This window comes from Dromiciops gliroides, chromosome 3 (genome assembly GCF_019393635.1).
Source record: "Dromiciops gliroides isolate mDroGli1 chromosome 3, mDroGli1.pri, whole genome shotgun sequence".
In the NCBI taxonomy this organism is placed as follows: Eukaryota; Metazoa; Chordata; class Mammalia; order Microbiotheria; family Microbiotheriidae; genus Dromiciops; species Dromiciops gliroides.
This window is the reverse complement of record NC_057863.1, coordinates 268785048-268809299: the sequence shown is the minus strand read 5'-3', so window position 1 is coordinate 268809299 and position 24252 is coordinate 268785048. Positions and strand designations below refer to the sequence as shown.

At 37.5% G+C, this 24252-nt stretch overlaps 1 protein-coding gene across 3 annotated transcripts in view; it reads right to left on the bottom strand.

The window, feature by feature from the left end:
* Positions 1–2414: 2414 nt before the first annotated feature.
* The window catches only part of RCAN1 (regulator of calcineurin 1), a 97385-nt gene continuing 75547 nt past the window's right edge, over positions 2415–24252 (bottom strand). The window contains exons 1-4 of one of the 3 annotated variants that reach the window (XM_043996965.1): positions 18917–19219; positions 13034–13207; positions 7931–8090; positions 2415–4135 (exon numbers count right to left, since the gene is read on the bottom strand). In XM_043996965.1, coding sequence (XP_043852900.1) covers positions 3963–4135; positions 7931–8090; positions 13034–13207; positions 18917–19003 — 594 coding nt within the window. In that variant the 5' untranslated portion in view covers positions 19004–19219 and the 3' untranslated portion in view covers positions 2415–3962. Of the gene's footprint in view, positions 4136–7930; positions 8091–13033; positions 13208–17182; positions 17300–18916; positions 19220–24252 lie in introns of those variants that run through there. The other 2 variants (XM_043996966.1, XM_043996964.1) reach the window with 2 other exon arrangements.

Here is a 24252-nt window from a genome sequence, read left to right as displayed (position 1 = left end):
GCTTGAAAGGAAGGACTTCTGGAGTTCTCTGTCACTCGGTGACACTTTGGTGACTTTGGTGCCACTCGGACAGCAGCCATGCCTGCCTAATGGGATTATCTACCTGAGGAGTGGGGGAGACTGGCCTTTAGGTGTGTCTGACCTTTGGTTTAGCTTTTCAAGAAGGTTCCCTGAGTTTCCCCTGAAAACTTTTGAGGTCCCCCAGGCCCATAACAGTTTAAAAAAACATTGGAATTAGGGGCAGCTGGGTGGCGCGGTGGATGGAGCGCCGGCTCTGGAGTCAGGAGTACCTGAGTTCAAATCTGGCTTCAGACACTTAACACTTGCTGGCTGTGTGACCCTGGGCAAGTCACTTGACCCCAATTGCCTCACTAAAAAAACAAAAAAACAAAAAAACATTGGAATTAAACCCCACAACAACAAAGTCGCGCATTTGGTGTGATTCTGCATGCTATTTGGCTTTTGGGGTAGGTAGGTGATAGAGTGGATAGAGTGCCAGGCCTGAAGTCAAGAAGACTCATCTTCCTGAGTTCAAATCAGGCCTCAGACAAGCCACTTAACCCTGTTTACCTCAGTTTCCTCATCTGTAAAATGAGCTAGAGAAGATAATGGCAAACCACTATAGTGTCTCTGACAAGAAAACCCCAAATGAAGTGATAAAGATCTTGTCAGACACAATTGAAATGGCTGAACAACAACAAAATTGGCTTTTATTTTATATTAAGCTCACTTTTATCCTTTGGTTTTCCTAACTGTATGGAGCCATTTTGTACAAAAAGGATGTCTTTACTTTGTTAGAAGAATTCATCTCTCCACTGATCAAATTGTTATGGGGAAATCGGGCGGATTTGGGGTGGGGGTTCTTAGGAATTCCTCTTTAAGTAATTACACCCTCTTGCACAAAAATCCAATTAGAATAAAATAATAGTTTATTTAGGTGCTAGGGAAAGGAAACCAAGAGAGAAATCCTTGGATTTCTTCTCATGGGGAGGAGGCATGGCTCTCTGAGATACCTTTCTCCTCAAGCAGGAGACAGGGAAATCCTTTTATAGGGGGACTGATGGGGGTGATCATCTGACTGTGGAAAGTTCCCTTATTGGGGGAGGACCATCCCCCACTGGTGGTGGCTGGGGAAAGTTCGGTGAGGGGCAGCTCCAGATCACTCAAGCCATCTCTCTCCCCCTCACACCACAAAGGCAGCAGACACACCTAATCTTATCTTCCCAGGAGTGAGGGAGACTGGAACGGAAGGGTGGTGATCCTGAAGCTAACTCAGTCTTGATCCGGTGTCACTTATCTCTTTAGGTGTATCTGTCCTTTGGTTTAGTTTCTGGAGGAGAAAGTTCTTTTGATTTATCCCAGAAAACTTCTGAGGTACCCAGGGGCCCATAAAATGTAGTTTATGACTTTTAAAACATTATTCAGAGAAAAGGCTTATAGGTTTTACCAGACTGCCAAAGGAGTCTATTGTGCAAAAAAAGGTTAAGAATGCCTGTTTTAAAGAGTCATTTGCAATAGTAGGTACCTGTCTTTTAAAAATCACAAATAACTTTGGGAAGTTTAGGGCTAACAATACCTTTCACCATGATGTGAATTATACTGTTCAGATTTTAATTCCTAAAATTTAGCTAGCATGAAGACATTGGAATAAGGGGAGAGAGAAGGTAGGAGTTTGGAGAAATTTGGGAGAAGGTATAGAAAGGGAGGTAGGATGAATTTTACCTGTTTTAAAATTTTGCCTCAGACTGACCTTGTACCAAAGGAAAAAAGGAGGAAGTACATCCTATTTTCTTTTCTTCCTTCCCAATGACTTCTTGATTCTAAAACCCCAAATAAACTATATGGGTTTTTGTGGATTGGCAGGACCATCTACATTATCAAAATGGTTCTATGGTCAAACTTATGCAACAAAGCCTATTTATAATGGGATTGCTATCTATACACAGTTAGATATTTATTAATAGATAGAAAAGTCACAGGTACTTCTTTTTTAGTGGAACCAAATGAAATGATGGAACTTGGGAGTTTTGTGCCAACCTGCATGCACACAGGGAATGCTACCTTCTGAAGCTGTTTTTTCTCATTTCTTTACCAAACATATAGTGTGTACTACATGACCCACAGTCATGTAGAAGCTACTCATCCTGGACTAAGAAAGACCACTTGCACTAGAAACTCATTTTGATTTACATTGTATTTGTGGGGTTTCTTTCTTTCTTTCTTTTTTCAGGGCAGTGAGGGTTAAGTGACTTGCCCAGGGTCACACAGTTAGGTAAGTCTCAAATGTCCGAGGCCGGATTTGAACTCAGGTCCTCCTGAATCCAGGGCTGGTGTTTTATCCACTGCGCCACCTAGCTGCCCCGTGATTTACATTGTATTTGGAGCTCAAGATCAATACTGTTCAAATAAAACAGAGAGTAGAAATCATTTGCACACAGAGCATATTGTACCAATTTATTATAGAATGCAGTTTTAGAAAAATGATGTTCAAGGTTAGGTTCTTCAATTAAAAACCACATAACTAGAAACACTTGAACAGCTATGTAATGGTGGTTTCTCCTCCTCATGTGGTGTAAACAGAATTCTGAGAGCATTCAACTACATTCTGGATCAGAGTAGTTTCCAAACTTAACTGTTCCATATTTCAAATTTCTGAAGCATGCAGTGTCGTTTGGCATGAAGTACTTCAACAGTTTGCTATGGCACTGTAAGTCCAAAACATAATACTTATTTACTGGACATACATGTTGCAACTAGAAAAAAAATGACACGTGTAGACAATAGAATTCCACTTGAAATTTGGGGAAAGGCACGGCATCCCTCTTCTATAGTTACACATTTGTTATCCACTTCACATGCTTTGAATCCAAACTCTGTTAAAAATGTTTTAACAGCATCTTCTACAACATACAGATACACAGCTAAGTAATTATGCTTTGCAATAGTATCCCACTGCCATATTTTCATCCAGCTATACACAGCTATGAATATGCTTGAACAGCTTTATTTACAAGTTTAGGTTTATTTTCATATTTCAGTGGAAAAAAATCAAAATATCTGCGCCAATATTCCCCAAGTAGGTCTACAGCTAGCATTCATATTTCAACAAACATTAAATAGACCCAAATACCAACAGAAAAGATACCTAAACTAAGACTACTCACTTGCTAAATTGTGCAATAAAAATGCTATTCTCTTAATTCTTCAGACTAAATCCCACACATGAATGTTAAAATTCAGATCAATTTCTTTTGACAAACACAGTTACATACGGCACCAAGTAAGATGTCAGTGAATGCATTCCAGCTGTAAGTTGTCACCAAAAACAGAGGGCAATAAATATTAAAGGCTTTCTCAAAAATGTAAAACAACAAATAAACCCAATAAGAGACTGACACAAAAGTTAGTTTGGAAAATAAGTAATTATACATGCACAAAATAGGAAAACATAAGGAAAAAGAAAACATTCCAAAATCCCCACATTGAATGTTTTTTTTAAAACAATGCTACTGTACTAGGTATTCCACAGTGACTGTAGCCCACCAGACGATGAATTCTATCATTGTAGATCGTGTAGCAACATAAAGCTCTCCCCACACCTGTGATCATCTTTTCTCTGAAACCAAACCAAACCAAAACCAAAACAGCCCACCTGAAAAGAAGGAGTACAAGTGTCACTTAATTGGCTTTTTCAATTCTTTCCCAAAGGTCTGATCATCATTAACTCAGTGATGGGCATAAGGCCGTTCTAAGGGCTCCATGAACACTAACTGATGTGCAGCACTGAGAACAAGGAGACAGGCAGCTCCTTGCTTCTTTTCTGAGTAACATGAACTGGAAATCTGGCCACAGCTACCCGTCTTGTTGCCACCACAAAAACTGTGACCTGACATTTCCACAGTAAAAGATTACTCCCTATGAATGAACAGTGGTTTGGAATTCATCTACACCATTATGCCAGTTCAGCTTAAATGAATAGGTGTGTACTCTGGTCTTCTTGTCTGAATAATTTTTGGTTTGGGTTTCTTCATTCCTTCAGCCTCGTCTTCTTCTTCATTTTCCTGATCGCTCTCGCACACATGGACCACCACACTGGGAGTGGTGTCAGTTGCTGCATGCAATTCATATTTTTCACCTGGGAGTGAAAAACAATCACAGGAAACCTTAGAAATGTCCCTAACACATTTGAAAATAAAACCAAGAAATAGTAAATGGAAATGTGGCTGGCTATAGTACACATCAGTTGGAGTAACTTGCCAAGCAAAGCTGAATAAATTTAGGCAGATGGGTATTCCTTATGGCAAGACCAGGTATTCTTAGCCTTTCTGTATGTGTAATGAACCCTATGAAGAGCTAAAGGCACCGTTTCAGAATAATATTTCTAAGCATATAAAGTAAAATACAAAGATTATGAAGGAAACCAATTAGACAGAAATGTTTTTCTATCTGAAAATTTAAAAAACAAATTCATGAACCCCCAGGTTAAGAATCTCTGGAGACATGCTGTAATTTCATGTATTTGGTGGCTTATTCCTAAAAACCAAGAACAAAAAACCTTCTTCCCATGACAGACAATTCTTCTGAAATAAAAAAAAAAAATCACAGATTATCTGTAATGATGTGATGACCGGGAAAAAATTTCACAATAGACCTATTGAGAGGTCTATTTTGTACCCTAAGGCAAGCTGACAGAGTCTTCCAATTTTATCTTGGTGCTAACTATTTTCTGCACAAAGAACATTTCATTCTTACTGCTCACGTGTGTTTTTGTTTGGGAAGCAGTCAACACTTTAATACTTTGAGGACTTATACATGTATTAGTGTGTTATTTCCTTTGAAAAAGACAGGCATTTATCTGCCCATGCCATAATAGACAGTTTCCATGGCTTGCTCTGGCTTCAATCACCCTGCAGCCAAGCCTGCTGATGAACATTTTAAATTTAGTGAGGTTTGTCTTCTGATAGATAGTCCATCACTGGGTCTATACCTGAAGTCGTTCTGTCTCATGAGATAGACCATGTTAGAACTTGTATTTTTGCTAAGATAGCCTGGAAATTGCAGTTACCTGTGTGCTACAAGGAGGTGACACAGGACTTAACTGGAGGAGTCTATGGTCTGTACCTTGATCAGAAACACTCTGGGCTTGCCCATGAACAACCCTAAGGGGGAGATCTTCAATATGTCACATTACTTTAGATTTTTCCATAGCTTATCACAGTCTGGAAAAGAAGAGTGTGAAGAACTGGATAGGGCCACTTGGCATGAATAGGCATAAAGTCTCCTTTGGAGGTGCTCAGTCTTTCCAACTATCACTGTACACATTCTAACTTGGGTTTAGGAGGGAAAGGAAGGCAGATTGATGGAGCATGCTCCAAATATGGCCCAAGAAGTATCTTCATCACATGTGCTTTCCTCCTCTTTTGAGCCTTTCTAGGTAATCATATAAGAGCCTTCCACAGATTCTCAGTGGTGCTAGGTTGGATCTTGACTGGGAAAGTGTTGATTGTGGCAACACTGCTATTCTTCCCTTTCCCTCAAGTCGAAAGCAGACTCCTCTATCTGGGACTCGCTTCTAGATGCAAAAGAGATTTGTTGAGGCCTCTCTATTCTAGGATATACACAGGGAGCCCCAACCACTTTTCAACTGAAAAATAGAATCTTTTCTCTGTTCTGATTGTGGCATTATAACATTTAGGTTGAGCTCTTTCATCACTGGTGGTCTTTCTGTTTCATAAACATAAAAGAGGTGACTTAGGCACCGTAAAGAAATTGTAACAAATCAAATGCTACAGTGCATGTTTGGTCTATGTAGTCAATATCTATTTTTAAAAAATTGATTTGAAGCCTGAATTTTTGACTTGGGGATTAGAAGCTAGGGTTCACATAAAACTATATAGAAAAGCCTTTTCTAGATGTACACTAATGTAAGAGAACAGACTTCAGTTTTCCCAAAACCACGGCAATGGTTTTGAAGATTTACTTATTTATCATTGGTGGGTGTAGCATTTCTGACTTTTGTATGATATAGCTCTTTCCCTTGTTGGTTTCTGAGTGGAAAACAAAAGCTATATAGGAATTCCCATCTCAATTTTATGTTTGATAGAATCACTGAAATTCGCTTCAACTTTTCCTCTCTGAGACAGGATAAGGAAAAAGAAGAGGGCCAAATGAATTAACCTCAGGAAAGACTAATAGATTTTCTTTCATTGTCCAGCTAGTTCACAATTTTGTTGAGCTTTCTTTTCAAATGCTTACCTAACCTGTCCACCTGCTAAAAAATAATCAAGTCAGGCCCCTTTGTATTCCAAGGGTCAAATTTAGAAAAAGTCTTCAAGACTGATGAGATTAAAAGTGGAGTTCAAAGGCCCATTATTGTAAAAATGAGTTATGTAAATCGAGGTCAGATTGCTTTTGCTTTTTGAATAGGCTACTTTTGAAATAAAAATCCTGGAAAGGTACTTTCCCATTTTTTGAAGGTGTGAGAGATATTCATTGAGGTACTTTCAGCCCAGAAAACCTAAGAAATGCTTTTTTTCCCTTCAGAATCCTGAAATACATGTACTCCTCCCTACTGCCCTGGCTAAGAAAGCCTTGGACCTACTAAGAGCTTTCTAAAGATGCTCTGTTACTCCAGTACATTTTAGTACCAGCTTGTGATTTGATTACCTAACCTTTATGACAAGATGAATGGTGAGTAATTCTGTGATTCTTTCTGTAAGTCCCAAAGGGAACTTTCAGTTTGGGCAAGGTTTGTGGAATCTTGATCTGAAATTCCTGATGAATCAAGAACAGCAAATCCCCAACAAAACGGATAGTCCTGTGAGACCGAGAGCTGAGAATTATTCAGTTGGAGTTTCTGGGCTCCACAGTGATAGCTCAGGAGGAAGTGAATATGGTATATGCTCAAAGGTCCTCATTCCAGGACCCCACATTCTGGCTCTCCATTCTCTATTCTTTGCTAAGGAAAAGGGAGGGGGAGGAAAGGTCTTTCAGATATCACTTCCATCAAACCAATTGATCAGAGTTTCTAGGGTCACAGAAGTTGAGTTTGGGAAGGACCTTGGAGGTCTTCTAATCCAATAAGAGGAATGTTTTGTAGTGTTTACATCAGTAACTATTGATATGTTCTTGTCTGTCTTTGGAGGTAATCGAACATATTAAACGACAGCATGTGAGAGAATTATAAGCTCATTATTTGGGCAATCCTAGTGGGAAAATGTCTCCACAAACCCCACAATGAAGTCCCCTCATATGAGGGGGAAATAGTGACTCACTACTGATATTTTTTTCTTTAGAATCATCCCTGTTCTCTAATGCTACAAAACTGAAATTGATCTATAAATCCAATGAGGATACGGATCAATGAATCCAATCATCCTATTACTGAATGTAAGTCTCCTGTAGGGCATATAGTTTCACTTTGCTGCTAATTATTTTAATTCCACTTGGCCCTGCAAAAATCTCTTTTTCACTATCCACAGACTATAATGTATCACTGGGAGGTCTGAAGTCATATATTCAGTCTGAAAAATAAGTTTAGTGAGAGGGGCCTCACTTGGTGCTCTATTTTGGTGGCACTCTGCCTTGGTTTATAGCATGGTACAGTAGAAAGGGCATTGGATTTGAAGTCAGAGGACCCGGCTCAGTCATTCATTACCTGTGTGATGTTGGGCAAATCACTTAACGTTTGGGAGACTCAGGTTTTTCATTTGTAAAAGGAGGATTTAGGGCTAGATAACTTCAAAGGTCCCTTCCAGCTAAAAATCTATGATTTTTATGAGTCTAAGAGGTCATCATCTCTCTAGCCCTCTAGTAGCCTAACTATCTTTGAATTTTAACATTTTATACAACCTCTTCCTCCCCTCATATTCTTTCATTTCTCTTCCCAGACCTCTACCATTGTTACATTTGTCATAAGAATAGTTTTTACCTGGCCCTAGCTTGGAGATAGCATATAAAAGATCATAATTAATGACTGGAGTAGCATCTTCCACTTGTTTCCAGCCAACAGGAGGAGAGGCAGGAGGAGAAATCAAAAACTGTTTGTCTGGAATAGGTGGAGCCAGATGTGAGCTTCCTATGTGCAAAGTCTAAAGAGAAAAGAACATCAGCATAAACATTTTCAGAAGGATTCATCAGCAAGTAATTAAAGCATTTGAACAAGGCTCTCTCCTTGTACTATAATCAAGAAATTATTAAATATTTACTGAGATGCCCAAAAAAACAGTTGTGAAACTGAAAAAAAATACCCAGGCATAAAAACACTTGTGGATCTAGTAATAATTCAAAAGTAAACGAAACATGGTCAGGGAAGAAGAAACTCAAACAAATCATATAATGCTTAATTAGCTGTGTGACCTTGGGCAAACCACTGAAACTCTCTGAGTCTCAGTTTCCAAATTCAGAGATTGTAGGGATGATAAAAAATGAGGATTAAAAATCCTTGCACTACCTTCTCTAAAGGTTTCTTCTAGGTATATGAGACAAGGTATGTCAATACTATGTAATCACAGTACTAAATATCTGCAGGCTTTTAAAAAATAATCCTTCTCCATTTATAGTCCCCTGTCAGTCAATAAAGCTCACAAGTCCAAATCAGGAGTTCTTAACATATTTTTGGTGCCCTTCAGTAGTCCAGGGAAGCCTATGGACTCTTTCACAGAATGAAGTTTTTGTTGACTACATTCATAATGGAAGAAAATGCTAAATTTTAGTTAGAGATTAGTGAAAATAAATAATTTTTCCTAGGTCCATTAAGATCATGGACTAGCTAAACTCTATCAGCAGACCTAGTGGACTCCAGTTTAGGTACCTCTGGAAGGAGCTTTAGTAATCATGCTGAAATTATGTAGCCACCTCAAACATCTGGAATTTTTTAGGGTTAGGAGGGACTTTAGAGATATCATAGTCTAGCTTTCTAAATTTACAGATGAAGAACCTGAGATTTGTTCAAGACCTCACATGGATTATTTACAGAGATAGGGCTAGAAGTCTTTGTTGTTAAATTTTTTTTTAACTTAAAAAAAATTTTTTTTCCTTCTTGTTCAGTTTCAGTTCAATCTTCATCAAGTCCACATTTCCTTTGTAACACTGGCTCAGTGTTTTAGGCCACTGAGGTTTGCTGTTATTTATTACATTATTACAAAGAATGATGCTAAAATCATATTTATACAAATAGATATTTTTCTGGCTATTAATAACACCTTTAGGTTATATTCCCATTAAATAACAGGATGCTTGTAAATGTGAAAAATCTGGCAAAGATTTTGGTAGGAAGACTTTCGAAAAGTTTACTTTTTAGGAGAACAAAAAAAATGGGAAAAAAAGATAAGTTGGCAAATGTTTAAAATAAATATCTGTAGGGGATAGATTGGAATGGGTTAACAAAATATAGCATAATTACTGTACCTGAGCAACAACCTCAGGGTCGCCAGCTGGAAGACGGGTGACGTGACTCCAAGGCTGTAGCCAGGATACTTATTAACGAACATATTAATCAAATAGAATGCACTGAACAATGGGTTTCAGTTAAAGCTAGCCATTCCCCGAAAAGAATATTTTGTTCCTGTATTCATCATTGTGAAAGTTCTAATGTTATATTGTTTAAGTTGGTTCCACTGAATAGATACACTGATCATCTGAATGAATCTGAGAGTGTATATAAACTCAGGATCCTGTGATTAAAGTTTGTCTCTGGTGTATGAATTGAGACCTCATGCTCTTCTCATCTGAGACTCTGGCAAATATCCACCAAAGCTACAGGTCAGGTTTCACCAAAGATGATAAGGGGATAATGGGAATAGGGTGAGGTGGCTCAAAGAGAGCAGAGTAACTTGACAACAAAAGACTAAGGTTGTTGGGAACCCTTAGTCAAGAGGTAGAGAGTGACTCCTAATATGATGAAGAGAAGGTGTCACTAGCATTATGTCTGAAGAGTCATGATGTTTTAAAGCTTTGTTTTTATTAGATAACAATCCTCTACTAAAAACCTATTTCTTGAGCCCCCATTTAAACACATAGCACCCCACTGAAATAACTAATGTAATTAGGAAGATGGAAAACTTATAATAATACGCTTTCCTTTAACTTAGCAATAACATCTCCAAAACTTGTTCTCTTATGACTTCGTTTCCTTGGCTCTTAGGACTACTCTACATATATTACTATTAAGAGCATAGGACAGTGGAAAGAGCACTGGACTAGATATCAAACTGGGATCTAGGCTGGTGACCCATACAGGTAAAAGAAGAAGAGGGAAAAGGGGCAGGACCTATAAACAAAAAGGAAAAGTTTTGATGATAGTGCCCCCACTTAAGTTATATGACTTTGGGCAAGTCACTTAAAGTCTTCAGGTTACACTGTAGCCTAACCCATGATATATTTAGCCTAAAAGAGATAACATATGTAAAAGTACATTGTAACTGTAAAAGGGCTTACAAATGAAGAGATTATTAAAACCTATTAGGTTTATGACTTGGTTATTAGTCCTTGTGCTTATCAAGATCATAATGACAAAACTACTGATGGTGGTGAATGAGAAACTCATGTTTCTGCCCCAGAATAGTGTGCTATGGAGGCAAAATTAAAAATTTATTACAAATATACTACTTGTTTTTGGTGTGACCCTTTTCATGGTTAGACCATTTGGCTTTCAGGATTGAAATTAGAGCTATTAGCTAAACTTTTTGATGCAAGTATTTATTATCTGCTGTGAGCAGAAAACAGAACTAGGTACCATGTGAGGCTAACATGGAGTAAACCTACAGTCCCAACCTTTGAACAAATTACAATATGAAAATCATATGTGTGCAGGTAAATGTGTGTGTAAATATATATGTAGGCACAGACACATTTTTGTATATATCTGCCTGCCAGGTCTAGACTAGTTATGTAAAGAAATACAAAATTATTTTCCAACTCACATTTTTTGGGAATGGGTTTCTTCCTGAAGATGCAGGATAGGAAAAAAAATGAAAGCTGTATAATACTCTTGGATATTATTGGGACTGTAATTAAAAGATGTTATTAATAGCCCCCAAATGATTTGTGCAAAAATGATTTAAACAGCACTCTTGTAATTGCAAAAAAAAAATGGAAACAACCTGGATATTTAATGATCAGGGAGTAATTGAATAAATCATGGTATAGGAACATAATGTAATATTATTGAATCATGTTGTTGTGTTGTTTTTCAGTAGCGTCCAACTCTTCGTGACCCCATTCAGGGTTTTCTTGTCAAAGATACTGGAGTGGCAAATAGGGTTGAGTGAGTTTCTTAGGGTTATGAAGCTAGTAAATCTACGAGGCCAGATTTGAACACAGGAAGATGAGTCTTCTTGACTCTAAACCCTCTACCTCACTGCCCCATTATATCATAAGAAATAACAAATATGAAAACTATAAAGAAACATGGCAAGATTTAAATGAAACAGAGTGAAGAAAGTAGACTAAAAAGCATGACTATGCACAAATTACAACTATGAAGAAAGAGTACATGGATTTTGGTTGTTGGTGGAAAGTAGGGCAAAGGTTGCCAGTTCCGCTTGGCCTAGGGTTTTCTCCTTAGTTGATTTGTCAGTAGAGGGCAGCAGCTGTTCAGCAAAAAAGCTCAGGAACTAGGCGGGTGAGAAATGTCATCAGAGAATGTTGGTGGCTCTGCAGTGTCAGAGTATTCTGCATGTACGTGTCTTCACTCTCACAAATGACTGGATCACAATATGCACGGCCAGAGGACACACACAGAGGGCTACACATATGGCTATGGCAAGAACAATTTCTAGCTCCTGCAGAGTGGATGGCTTCCTCTCGTGTAACATCACCCTGCTCTCTGATGGGTGTCTTTGCTGAGCTGCTGCAGCAATCTGCTGATTGTCAGTTGTGATGTGTGTTCTTCATCTGTAGTCCCCCCACCCCCATATGTTTTTCCTTCAGTGAAGTTTCTTAACCTGGCTGCTGAGACTTCAGGTGTGATATAGTTTCCTCCCCATAGAATCCATTGGGTTGGCCAGTCTTTTAGCTTGACAGTCCCAGCTATCTTTAGCAAAATTGCTAGAAACAGAAGTCCTTAAGTGTGTTTGAGTCTATCTTTTAACTCTTATTCTCTTGTGGTTATTTAGGGTTTCTTAGTATAAACTCCTTTCAGTTATGGTCTGAAGTTCCTTTTAAATTTCCTTCATATTTTGGGGGCTCTAGTCTAAACCCCTTTCAAATTATGCTGCACTTAGCAACTTATAAAGGAGCTGGGTGGAGCTAGAATGAGAGGTTTTTCATCTCTACATAACCCTCCAGGTTGCCATGTAAATCAACACAGTAGAAGGACCAAAAAGGGAAAGGTGGATCTGACTGAGATAGTGCCTTTGTCCTACTTCCCATACGCAACCAAATCACTGCACTCCCTACCGGCAAAAATAGTAACAACATCTGGAAAGCATAAAAAAATGAGGGTGCATGTAAACAAATGACAAATCTGATATTACTTTATTAATGTCAATTTGCACATTTAGGCTACCCTATAAATATTGAAAAGCTTATGATTTAATGCATGATCTTCTTTTGGCTTTTGTTTGTGAACCTGAAAGTCTCTGTTGAAAGTTATCAAGTTTATATAAGAAAAGATTTGAAGGGGGAAAAAATGAATGAATGAAATTGGTATTATTTTCTACTTCCTTCCATAAATTACCTGCACACATCCACTTATTTATTTATGCCTACTTATTTCCATGTCTGATTTCAAATACACCTCAATATATTCTAACTACCTTTACTTTATGTTCCTCATAAACAAAATAAAATGTGACCTGACCATCTTAGATGCTCTTAAAAGTGCGACACATTTTCTTTCTTTTGAGTGATCACTAAATTTGACAAGTCTTGAGTTTGGATTTTTAAATCAATTCATAAGTTCCAGTAACAGAACACCTGGTGTAATGACAGTGTGTGTGTGTGTGTGTGTGTGTGTGTGTGTGTGTGTGTGTGTGTAGGATATATAGAAAGAGGTCATATTTTTGAATATTCCCTACTTACTCCAACTTACCTGAGCAAAATATAATTTCATTTCCTTTCCAAGAAAATCGGTCTTATGAAGCTGTAGTCGAGCATCTGCTGCAGACAATGGGTTACTGAAGTTTATTCGTACTCGTTTGAAGCTCTTAAAATACTGAAATGTGATGTCCTTGTCATAAGTTCTAAAGAGAGATTCAAATTTAGCCTGAAAAATGACAAAAAAAAAATCAGTTACTACATCTCAGCAAGTTAGGGTGAGCTGTTCCTAATTATTTTAGGAACTGACAAATTTTTATTTCCTTTAGTAATATAAGGACAGAAATTCAGCCTTTCCATTCAGAAAAAAATCTTGTAATATACAGCCCCCTAATAAGAATTGATATGCAACCTTTTATTTTGTGATTGGTCTCTCTCATCCCACTTTGACCATCCTAGAGAACCAGGAACAATCTTCGGTGCTGAAATTCTCTAATTTCCGTAATTTGATGGATCTTAAGTTTACAGACTTTCAGAATATATTCTCTAAGTGTCCAAGGTTGGATAAAAAGCCCATGTTTAAGGCTCACTTCTACTTATTTTTATGGAAAAATGTAGAACAATATTTGCTGAAACCACCATTTGTAGATTAATATTACCCAAATATAGAGAAATATTTTATGCAAGGCTTAAAAAATAATAATGCCAATCTAAAATCCACTTTGATAGAAAGTAAGTAAAAAACAAGTTAATGAAACAGTATTTTTAATTCACTGGAGGAAATTTAAAATTTGTCTTTTTTTTTCCATTTGTTCATTATTAACAAAATAATAGGGGGTTAAAAATAATGTAAAACAGTTGTTTTTTTGACATATTGGTTTCAGAATACTTATACATTTTTGCCTTTCTAAGCTGTTATGTAGATGGATAATTATTGTGAAATGGTACAAGAACTCAGCAATAAACACTTGTTTTATTATTAGAAGTTTATACATAGAATGCAGACCATCTAAATTTGGCAGCATGATATCATGCCCCCTCCCCCAAGCGATTTATCATAATATAGAGTGGGGAGCAAATAAAAGATACTATGCAGGGGCAGCTAGGTGGCGCAGTGGATAAAGCACTGGCCCTGGATTCAGGAGTACCCGAGTTCAAATCCGGCCTCAGACACTTGACACTTTCTAGCTGTGTGACCCTGGGCAAGACACTTAACCCCCATTGCCCTGAAAAAAAAAAAAGATACTATGCAGTTATAAAGAAATGAATCAAGGAAAAATGAGCTAGAAGGTATCTAAAAGATACCCCTCACCTAATGGTGTACTTCCCTTTATCAGGTATTCCCAGAACACTTGATTCTTTCCTTTGCCTTTTTCCTTTGCTTCTTCCTGGTTCTATTTTATGTTATACTGACTTGTTTACATGTGATATCCCACCCTCCATCCCTGCCTCAAGAATGTAAGCTCTTTGAGGACAGAGATGATTTGATTTTTGCCTTAGCATCCCCAGCACATAGCCTAGTATCTTGCTTAAAAAATGTTGGAAAAATCCTTACATTTTATTATTTACAACAACAACAATAATAGCTAGCATGTCTGTAGTACTTTGAGGTTTGCAAAATGCTTTACATTTATTATCTCATTTGACCCTCCCTCAAATTCCTGGGAGGTAGATACTATTATTATTATTTAAAATTTTATAGAAGAGGGGGCAGCTAGGTGGTGCAGCAGATAAAGTACTCAGGAGAACACGAGTTCAAATCTGGCCTCAGACACTTGATGCTTACTAGCTGTGTGACCCTGGGCAAGTCACTTAACCCTCATTGCTCCACCAAAAAACCCCAAACCAAACCAATAAATAAATAAATAAATTTTCTAGAAGAGAAAACTAAAGTTCTAGGAAGTTAAAGGTCTGAGAAAGGAATCAGACTCCGGGTCTTCTAGTCTTCAAACCCAGCATTTTTTGCACTCTGCCAAGATAAGGTAACGTCTATTTATATTGGTTCATATTTCTCCCCAAGTATTCCTAAGAAAGTTACATAAATTGCTGTAAAATCATAGAACGTTAAAGAACATTTTTCTGATGAGATTATAGTCACCGCTAGAAATAAAAGTCCAGGTGCCCCAACTCACACTGCTTAGTTAACATTATAGAAATATAACTGGACTAAGGACAAGATTCCCAACAAGTACACCAGTTAGGATCGGGAGGCTGTGCATCTATGACAGTCTACAAGATACTAATCCTTACCCGTCTCTCACTGCTACTGGATCATTTCCTTATTAATTCTCCGTTAGAGTTCTAAGGCAATCAAGGAGTATGTTTTGATAATTCCTAACAAATGAATAGAAATGCACACTATTTTTCACTAATCACTTAGCTTCAAGCCTCTACTCTAGTTTATAAGTAAACCAGAAAAATCTTTTCTCATATGTTTTTGCTCCTCTATCTCAAACCTCTGTTCTCACAGGCTAAAAAAACATCAATATCACTGGTCAGATAATTTATTACAGTAGCAAACAACCATACAAAACCATAAATAAGTATTTGTAATGCACTGACAGCCAGACAAGTTCACAGTCTGTTTGTGCTCTTCAAAAGCAGAAGAAAAAGAGTATAATAGATACTCTCCCCAATACTGCCATTGATTTCTTCTCAACTCTAAAAACAGTTCTATCAATTAAGTCTTTCAGGAATTCTCTTCTAGATGTTTCCTCTAAATAAGAGTTAAACTTAGGTCTCTCATAGATCTCTTCAGGTTCTCACAAAACAATAGTTAAACTCTCCTAGTCTTTCAACTGACTCTTTGTCCTCAGTCCCAATCTCTTACAAGAATAAATAACAGCTAAACTCTCTTGGTCCTTGAATAGACTCTTAATGATGAGAGTTAACTCCTTCATTCTCAATCTTTTACAAGCATGATAGTTAACCTCTAGTGATCCCAATTCTCTCAGAAGGTGACAACTTTCAATTTTTCTTTTTAGGAATCAGCAATTTAAATTGAGTACTTTGGTCTCCTTGCATTGCAGTTAATTGCCAGTTCTCTGCAAGATTCTCTTCCATATTAAAGTTATAGTTGCAATATCTCTGTGGGGGAGGCTTTTGAAATCAACTTTATCCATCCATGTATTTACCATCTATTTTTCATCTTCTATGAAATTTCTGTCCAAAATAGTGATAGTACCAGATAGAGCTCCTTTGCTTCTATCTCACATTATTCTGATTTGCGTACACGTCAAATCCCCACCCAAGCAGAATGTAAGCTCCTTGATGGCAGACTTTTCTTTTTTAATTTTGAATCTTCAGAAATTAATTATATTAATGTACATGTCTATTAAAATACAGAATTATGTTAGTGCTAGGGGAGAAGGATGATAAAATCACCTAAGAAGAGGGACTGAATTTACTTTAAGTGCTCACACCAATAAAAAACAAGAATCTATTGCTTCTGTAGTATATTTACTCTCCTCATTTAGGGGGATATGCCCAAAGGAAGAGCTAGAAAGGAAAAGTCATATATTCATCTTAGAGCTTACTGGTTTACTTTCATACTGAACAAGGGATATATTAGCAGCTGTCACCTATACGTTGAGGAATTTTGGTATACAGTGCTTATTACATGTTTATTGGAGAATAAAGACAATGATACAAACTGTTGCTTTGCTCAAAGCTATCCCACATCTCTCTTTCATTTCTATAATTTATAATATGCTTAGATGAGATGATAAAAGTGTTTCAGCTATATGTATACTGCTAAGTCTTTTTTTTTTCTACTGCAACATGGGCAAGATTCAGGTGGAAAGGTGGGCTTAGATAATTTCTAATTTCACATGATCTCATTAATGGATATCATGACTGTTCAATTATTATTGAACTTATGATAATTAAGAAGAGGTGACATTAAAAGAGTTAGAAGAAACAATAAAACAGACATAGAAAAGCAAATGATAAATTCCTAGAATATATGTCCTGTATTGATGCCTTATCATCATTATTCCCTTAAATACATCTAACTTTTTTCTCTCAGATGGTCACAACAATTTCTGCAAAGCATGAACAAGATTATATATTACCATGCTTTCTCAAGCCATCATTATTTAAGCAATAAAAAACTGTGTGACTGATGTATTCATATAACCAGGGGTTCACCAATGTTTGTCTTCTTGGAAAGCTCTTGAACTCAGTCTGGAAGCTCAGTACTTACCCCAAGTAAGGGAGGGAAGGGATGACACCAGAGAGAGGGAGAATGAGAAAGCATACTGAAGTGCTGGGGAGGAATTCCAGGAGTTCTTGGTCCCTCCAAGACTGCCTTGCTGGAGGTGGAGGCTATTGGGAGGAAAGGCTGGCATGCTGCCTCCCTTGCCTCTACTACCTTCCCCTCTCCCTGGGGGGGAGGGGCTTGGCTTCCAGTTTCAGTCCTAAGGGCTCTCCAAGCAGATGAACATTGTTGAACCTTCAGTTACAGTTTCATACTTTTAACATCTAAATATCAATTAGTATTTGTAGAAATTAGGTAAAATATATAACCTCTGCCTTAAATAATATTACTATCAAAATGTACTACGGCTGGATCACAGTGAATAACAGCAGCTTACAAGTAGCATGTAGTTTATGAAGGCTTCTACATACATGGTATCACTTGTTCATTAGACCTGCCCTGTAAAACAGCCAGCCTGAGGCCTATTATTACTATTGTGCATATGAGGAAACTGAGGCCTGGGGAGGTAAATGACTTGACTAAGGTCATAAAGTAAGTGGAATAGCCAGGGCATTCACCTAGATATTTTGGACTTGGCCAGGTCAAGTGATACCTCTACTGAAGCCTTTCCTCATTTCCCCGTCGTTAGTGTTCTCTCTCAGAGAGAATATTGTTCCCTCCCCCACCCCCAATAGTATACTTTTTTGAACCCTCCCAGTAGATTGTAAGTTCCTTGAGGTCAGGGACTTTCTATTTTTGCCTTTGCACCCCCAGCTACTAGCACAGTGCCATGAAAATAATAAGTGAAGGGGCAGCTAGGTGGCACAGTGGATAGAGCACTGGCCTTGGATTCAGGAGGACCTGAGTTCAACTCCAACCTCAGACCCTTGATACTTACTAGCTGTGTAACCCTGGGCAAGTCACTTAACCCCAATTGCCTCACCAAAAAAACAAAAAAAGAAAGAAAAGAAAATAATAAATGAAGAATAATGTTTATTGTTGTTGCTATAAAGGGTGCTGCCATTCCATAAAGTGCTTATTATCTTTATTAAGGGAAAAAAATTAAATTAGCCCTTTGGGATTCATACATAAGACTAAAGTATTAAAGGACAGCTAGCTAGATGCTAAAAAAAAAATGTTACTAGGCAAAACCAGAAAGGAAAGAAACAACCTATAAGGTGACAAAAATTGCCTAGGTTTCATTTGGTGAACCATTTCTCTGCATTTCATTAATTAGCATCACTTAATCACGAGCAAACTATGTTTTTAGGTAGGTACCAAGACACTTCAATGATTTATTGCACCTTTAGATTTTACTCTTATTTTTTCCTTCCTACACACTAGAGATAGAAACTGAGTGTTTAAGAAAAAACAAAACATTCATCATAAAGAGCTTCTTTTCACAAAAAATGCAAATAATTTACTCTTTTCAGATTGTCAATAATATTTCGTATCAGGGCACTATCCCTCCCTACCACCAAACAGCAAATTTTTGAGGAAAGTTTACTGTCTTTTGTAAAGCATCCATAGATACAATTCTATTTTGATTCAAGCCAAAGAGAACACACATATCCTCCCAAATCTCTTTCAATATATTGTAATTTTCAAATTAAAAAAATAAAATTATCTTAAACTCTTTTAAACTCTTAAAATCCATAAAATAACAACACTCACCCAATGCCTCTTAGCTAAAAGTTCCAGAACTAAACTTTTATATCACATGAATTTTGGAAGCCTTACCCTGGTTTCGCTTTCGTAGAAGACATCACTATGTGCAACACAGGCAATCAAGGAGCTAAAACTGTAGTTAAAATTTCTAAAATGCATCTTGCTTCTTTTTAAATTGCTAATTATAGCTAGAGAGCAGAGTGATAAAGTCCCAAGTGGAGTACTTTTTAAAGAAGCTACAAGTTCTTTCAGTAGAGAGCATTTATAAAGGAAAGCAGTCCGGCCCCTTGGGGAAAAAAGAGTAGCTTTCAGAGTATCCTGTATGGGACAGCAAATTCCTGAATAAAGTCCTGCATGCTTACAGGCAGTCTGGGACAAAATGTAAGCTTCTACTGGAAAGAGGTGACGTCAGCACATTAGTCACTTTCCCTATGCTAATTAACTTTGCTTTGGGAGGATGGAAAAAACAGCTGAGGTTTGCACAGCAGCTGCTTTATCAACTCCTCTTGCAGCATAGTTTCCATTGGTAGTAATTCCATTCAGTGCTCAGACAACATGCTCCTTACTTGAATGGGATGACTCTCCCTAAGATGGAAAATGTTACTGCAGAAAAGGACGAAGGTCTAGAGCAGTAAACAGTAATTACCCTTAGGGAAACTTCAAGGCTCTTGGAAACCTAGAAACAAATCTCTCAGCATTTTTGATCCTTTTGTGCTTTCTGAAAAACTTGATGAAAGTTTCAAATTGGGGGATAAGAGGAAAGATTTTGAAATCTGTCTTGATCAATGACTAAGAGTAAAATTAATTTTGAAATATAATTTTTCTAATTTAACTTTTGATTGGATGAATATCCCAATTACTATTCACTAAGTTGTATTTCAATGTTTATTAAGAAAAAAAGAGTCTCTCAGCTTTTTTTTTTAATTTTTACAAGGACCCTAAGGATTTCTTTTATAAACCTTAAGCATGACTGTTCTTATTGTCTGAAATCTAAATGTATGTTGCTTCAAGAGATATGTATATATTTAAATCACACAATAAGGAGACTTCTTTCTTAAGTTGCATGGGGATCGGTGTTTTGAAAGGATGAGGAGAAAGAATGTAAAGCCTTACCTGAAGACTAATGTTCAAATGGACTTTTTTCATGTAAGATTACACACAAACCTGGGTGAACATGCTAAGATAGTTAGATTCTTTGCTGCTTTCTCCTTCAAAAGCCTGAAACTCTAGTCAAAATGTAAAATATTTTGCCATTTCAAAGGAATAATAAAGTACTTCCCTTCCTGGGCCCTTAACAGTCATTCCAATTTCTCTTTACAACCTATTAGCAGATTATTTTTAAAAGCTTTTTCTAGTGAAGGATAGAAGGGTATTTGAGCTTGCAAAGTAAAGGAGTGGTGGTGGTAGTAATTAGAATGTAAATTTAAAATTGAATTTTGAAGACTTCTTAAAACTTTATGAGTGGTTTAGAAACCAAATGAGAGAAAAGCTTAACAGTGACTGTATCCCATCCAAAAACGGTCAAACATAATCTTACTAAATAAGATATTTAATTGTGATGCAGTTTGACTGGCTACCAAATTATATCCGAAGTACATTTTCTAGGCTTAGCTCTGCCAATTAACCATCACTTTCTATCTGAAAGATCTAAATGTACATATTTTAAAAGCTCCTGAAAAATAAAGGACATACTAATCCCCATAGCCAATGTTGTTCTTTGAGATTGCTGGGGACTGCTTATTAGATTGCCGGGGACTGCTTATTAGATTGCCTATTACTGAAGAACTTGCCATTCCATTGCCAAGATTCAGCTGCTTAACCTGGACACAAGATTTAGGGGTTGGGGTGGGGCGGAAGGAGGTGGAAAGGCATTCCGGTTCTTTTTTTGGCAGTCTAATTTCATTCCACTCTTTCTGATCTGGTAGAAATGGCTCTGGAATGTCCTCCACCCACTCTACCATCTATTCTCTTTTTTCTTTCTCTCTTCTCTTCTAGTTATGTGGAGAAAAAGAAATCATTAAAATCCAAAAAAGGGTTTCTGTTCCAAATGCCTCATTTGCAAGTGAAGGAATTGATGTCCAAGAGATGTGAAGTGATATTTACAAGGTTACACGGCAAAGCTGGCATATGTCAAATCGTATCTCTAAACCATTGTTCTATCCACTGTACTACATTGTCAAAGGGAGAGAGAGGTAAAACGTAGTCAGGGTAGATGGTCAGAAAATAAGTATATGAGAAGAATAAGGAGGAAGAGGAAATTCTACTTCTTTGCTTGCCTGAGCTAGGTTAACATAGGAGTAAGCTTGAGGAAGAGCATTTACAACAGCAGTAATCAACTTACATTGTTAGGTGTTTTTAACATTTGTTAGATGACAGAAATAAAATAAATGAAATGATTTGGTACTTTATTGGGGGGGGGGGCGGGACAATGAGGGTTAAGTGACTTGCCCAGGGTCATACAGCTAGTAAATATCAAGTATCTGAGGCTGGATTTGAACTCAGGTCCTCCTGAATCCAGGACTGGTGCTCTATCCACTGTACCATCTAGCTGTCTTCTAGTACTTTATGATTTTAGAATTATCATTCTATAAAGAAAGGGTACATTTCTCAAATAAAGCTCTCCTAGAGGAAACCAAAAACCTTTCAATCAGCCTTTGATCCAGGGTTTCATTTAAATTGAGTTTGGTGAAGTAGTTAGCTTCCATTTTTATTTGAGTTTTTGCCATTTAAAACCCTAGCTTTCAATGACTAGTTCTGGTGAGTTACAAACTGTAAAGAATCACGGGAAAATCTCACTATGGTACAATGATCTTATAGTTAGGGGTTGGATTAGAACACTTCCCATGGAGCAAGGACCCTTCTGTTATGCTTTGAACTCTTGCTAGAGGGCATGCTCAACAAGAAGCCTATGGTTGGTGTCTGGATCATTGTGACTACAGGTTGCGCCAAAGAAGACTGGCAACAGAGCCAGAAAGAAGATGAAATCAGTGAATCAATCAGTAAAGCTATATCAAGTGCCTATAACGTGCCAGGATACAAAGAAAGGTAAAAGACTGTTGTCAAAGAGTACACAGATGATGAGGGAGACAATATGCAACTATGTTCAAACAAGCCATGGTCAGAATAAATTGGAAATAATCAAAAGAGGGAGGGTACCATGATTAATAGGCATCCAGTGGTCTTTGTTTCTTCTGAGTGTGTAACTAGGGACTAACCAGCTCTTGTTTGGACTTCCAGCAAGGAAGGGAGAGGATTTTTCCTTTCTGGGTCCCTAGGAGCAGTCACGGCCACACACACGTCAGTGAGAACTTGAGCTTCCTTAGGGGAGATGGCAATTGGACCCCAGGTCTTTAGCTGCCTGTTCTGCTCAATGTTTCTTTTCTAGGGTAAAGGTGATGGAGCAGTACTGTCCTGAGATGGCTGTTTCTAGGCTTGGTGGCTCAAGAGATGCAGTTACTGAATTGGGTGCCAGTTTCCACAGTGGAAGCTGCTCCCTACAGTTATAACCCTTCTCAGAGAAGGATTGGAACACCAAAAGGAAGATTTCCACAGTAACAGAACCATGTCATTAAAACTTATGGGGAGCCACATATTGTCCTGCATTCTTGGATAGACAGAAGATATGTATCTTGGATAAGCCACTAAAGATCTGAGGTGAAAATGAGATACTTGTTCAGCAGTCCCACAATATTTCATGATTTTAAGTACTGACTTTCTGAAAGAGTATAATGGAGTATTATAAAAGAGTATTAACAGTATTGTGTCTTAGTATTAATATATTAATAATAGAGTATAAGAGTGCTATGTTTTAAGTATATGCTAATGTGCACTTAAGTCTTTTTTTGGCTTTAAGAGCTTCTTTTGTAGTAGAGGAAATAAAGGGCTGTCTCAAAAATATTCTTAGTACAGTTAATATCTTTTTGAAGAGACCCTGTTAATTCTCTTTTAGGAGAGACCCCAGACATAAACCATATCTAAGAGTTATTTAAGAGATTTCTCCAGGACTCTGGGGTTAGGGGCACAATAGAGATAGCTGTTGGTGCAGTAGACAGGAAGACCCAAGCTCAAATCCAGCTTCAGACACTTATTAGCTTTGTGACCCTGAACAAGTCACTTAATCTCTGTTTGCCTCAGTTTCTTTTATTGTAAAATGGGGATAATAATAGTACCTACCTCAAGGAATTGTTGTCAGGATCAAATGAGATAATATTTGTTTAAAAAGTGCAGAGCACAATACCTGGCACACAATAGACACTATACAAACAAACCCTTATTCTTTCTATCCTTTCTCTACAGAAAAAAAAAAACCAGTTTGAAGTCAAGTCAACAAGCAAGTATTAAGTGTTCACTCAGTGCTATGTGCTGAGTATACAAAGAAAGGCAAAAAATAGTCCCTGTTCTCAAGGAGCTCATAGACTAAGGGGGAGACAAACACAAACTGTAAAAATGAGACAGATACAGGGTAAACTGGATATTATGCCAGAGGGACAGCACTAAGATTAGGGAAGGCTGGGAAAGGCTTCTTGTAGAAGGTAAGACTTTAGCTGAAACCTAGAGGATGCCAGAAAGCTGAGAGGGAGAGCATTCTGAGCAGTAAAAATGTAGAGATGAAGTACTCTAATCCAACCCCCCTCTCCCCCCACTGCAATTCCATAATGGAAAAACCACTGACCTGAGAGTCAGGAGGATGGAGTTTTACTGCCACTGACTATCTGTCTGAAAGGATTAAGTCACTTAACCTTGCTATATAAAATAAGGAATCTGACCCAGTTGATAATTAAATTCCCCTCTGATTCATTTATTCTGTGATTCTTTGATACTGCTACGACCATCATAATGGTGACCTCTGTGAACTGGTGACCTGTGTGAACAATCACTCTCAATTTATAGTCATCCTCCAGCCTAATAGTCCTTTTTCCTGATGGTTTATTCCTTAGCTTTTAGACACAAACTTTCAAGTAGCTTGTCAAGTATTCACTAGCCTATGAAGAATAAAGATACATACATTAAAAGTTTAAAAAAAAGAGGAGGTTGGATCAGATGATCTCTAAGGTATCTTGTATCATCACCAATAGTGTTTCATTTCTAAAGATGACTCTGATTCTGTTATTTGTAAAAATAATTGTACTGTTTTCCCTGTTCTCTTTTCCCTTCATCCTGACAAAGGGCTGGTCATGAAATCAAGGAGTATGATTGATTAGGGTCCATGGTGTTATTCCTACCTATTGGAGGCATGGAATAAAAGGGGACTACCAAGAAGTTTCTGTGTATTTAAGTGTAAGGAACTTTAGTGGGTTCAAGCAGACAAGTTGAGGAACTGAAAAGGTCAAAGGCAAGGGGCAGTGCCTGAAGGAAAAGCAGGGTCCAAAGCAGGAATCACAAGAAGGTTCAAGGAGGAGCTAGTAAAA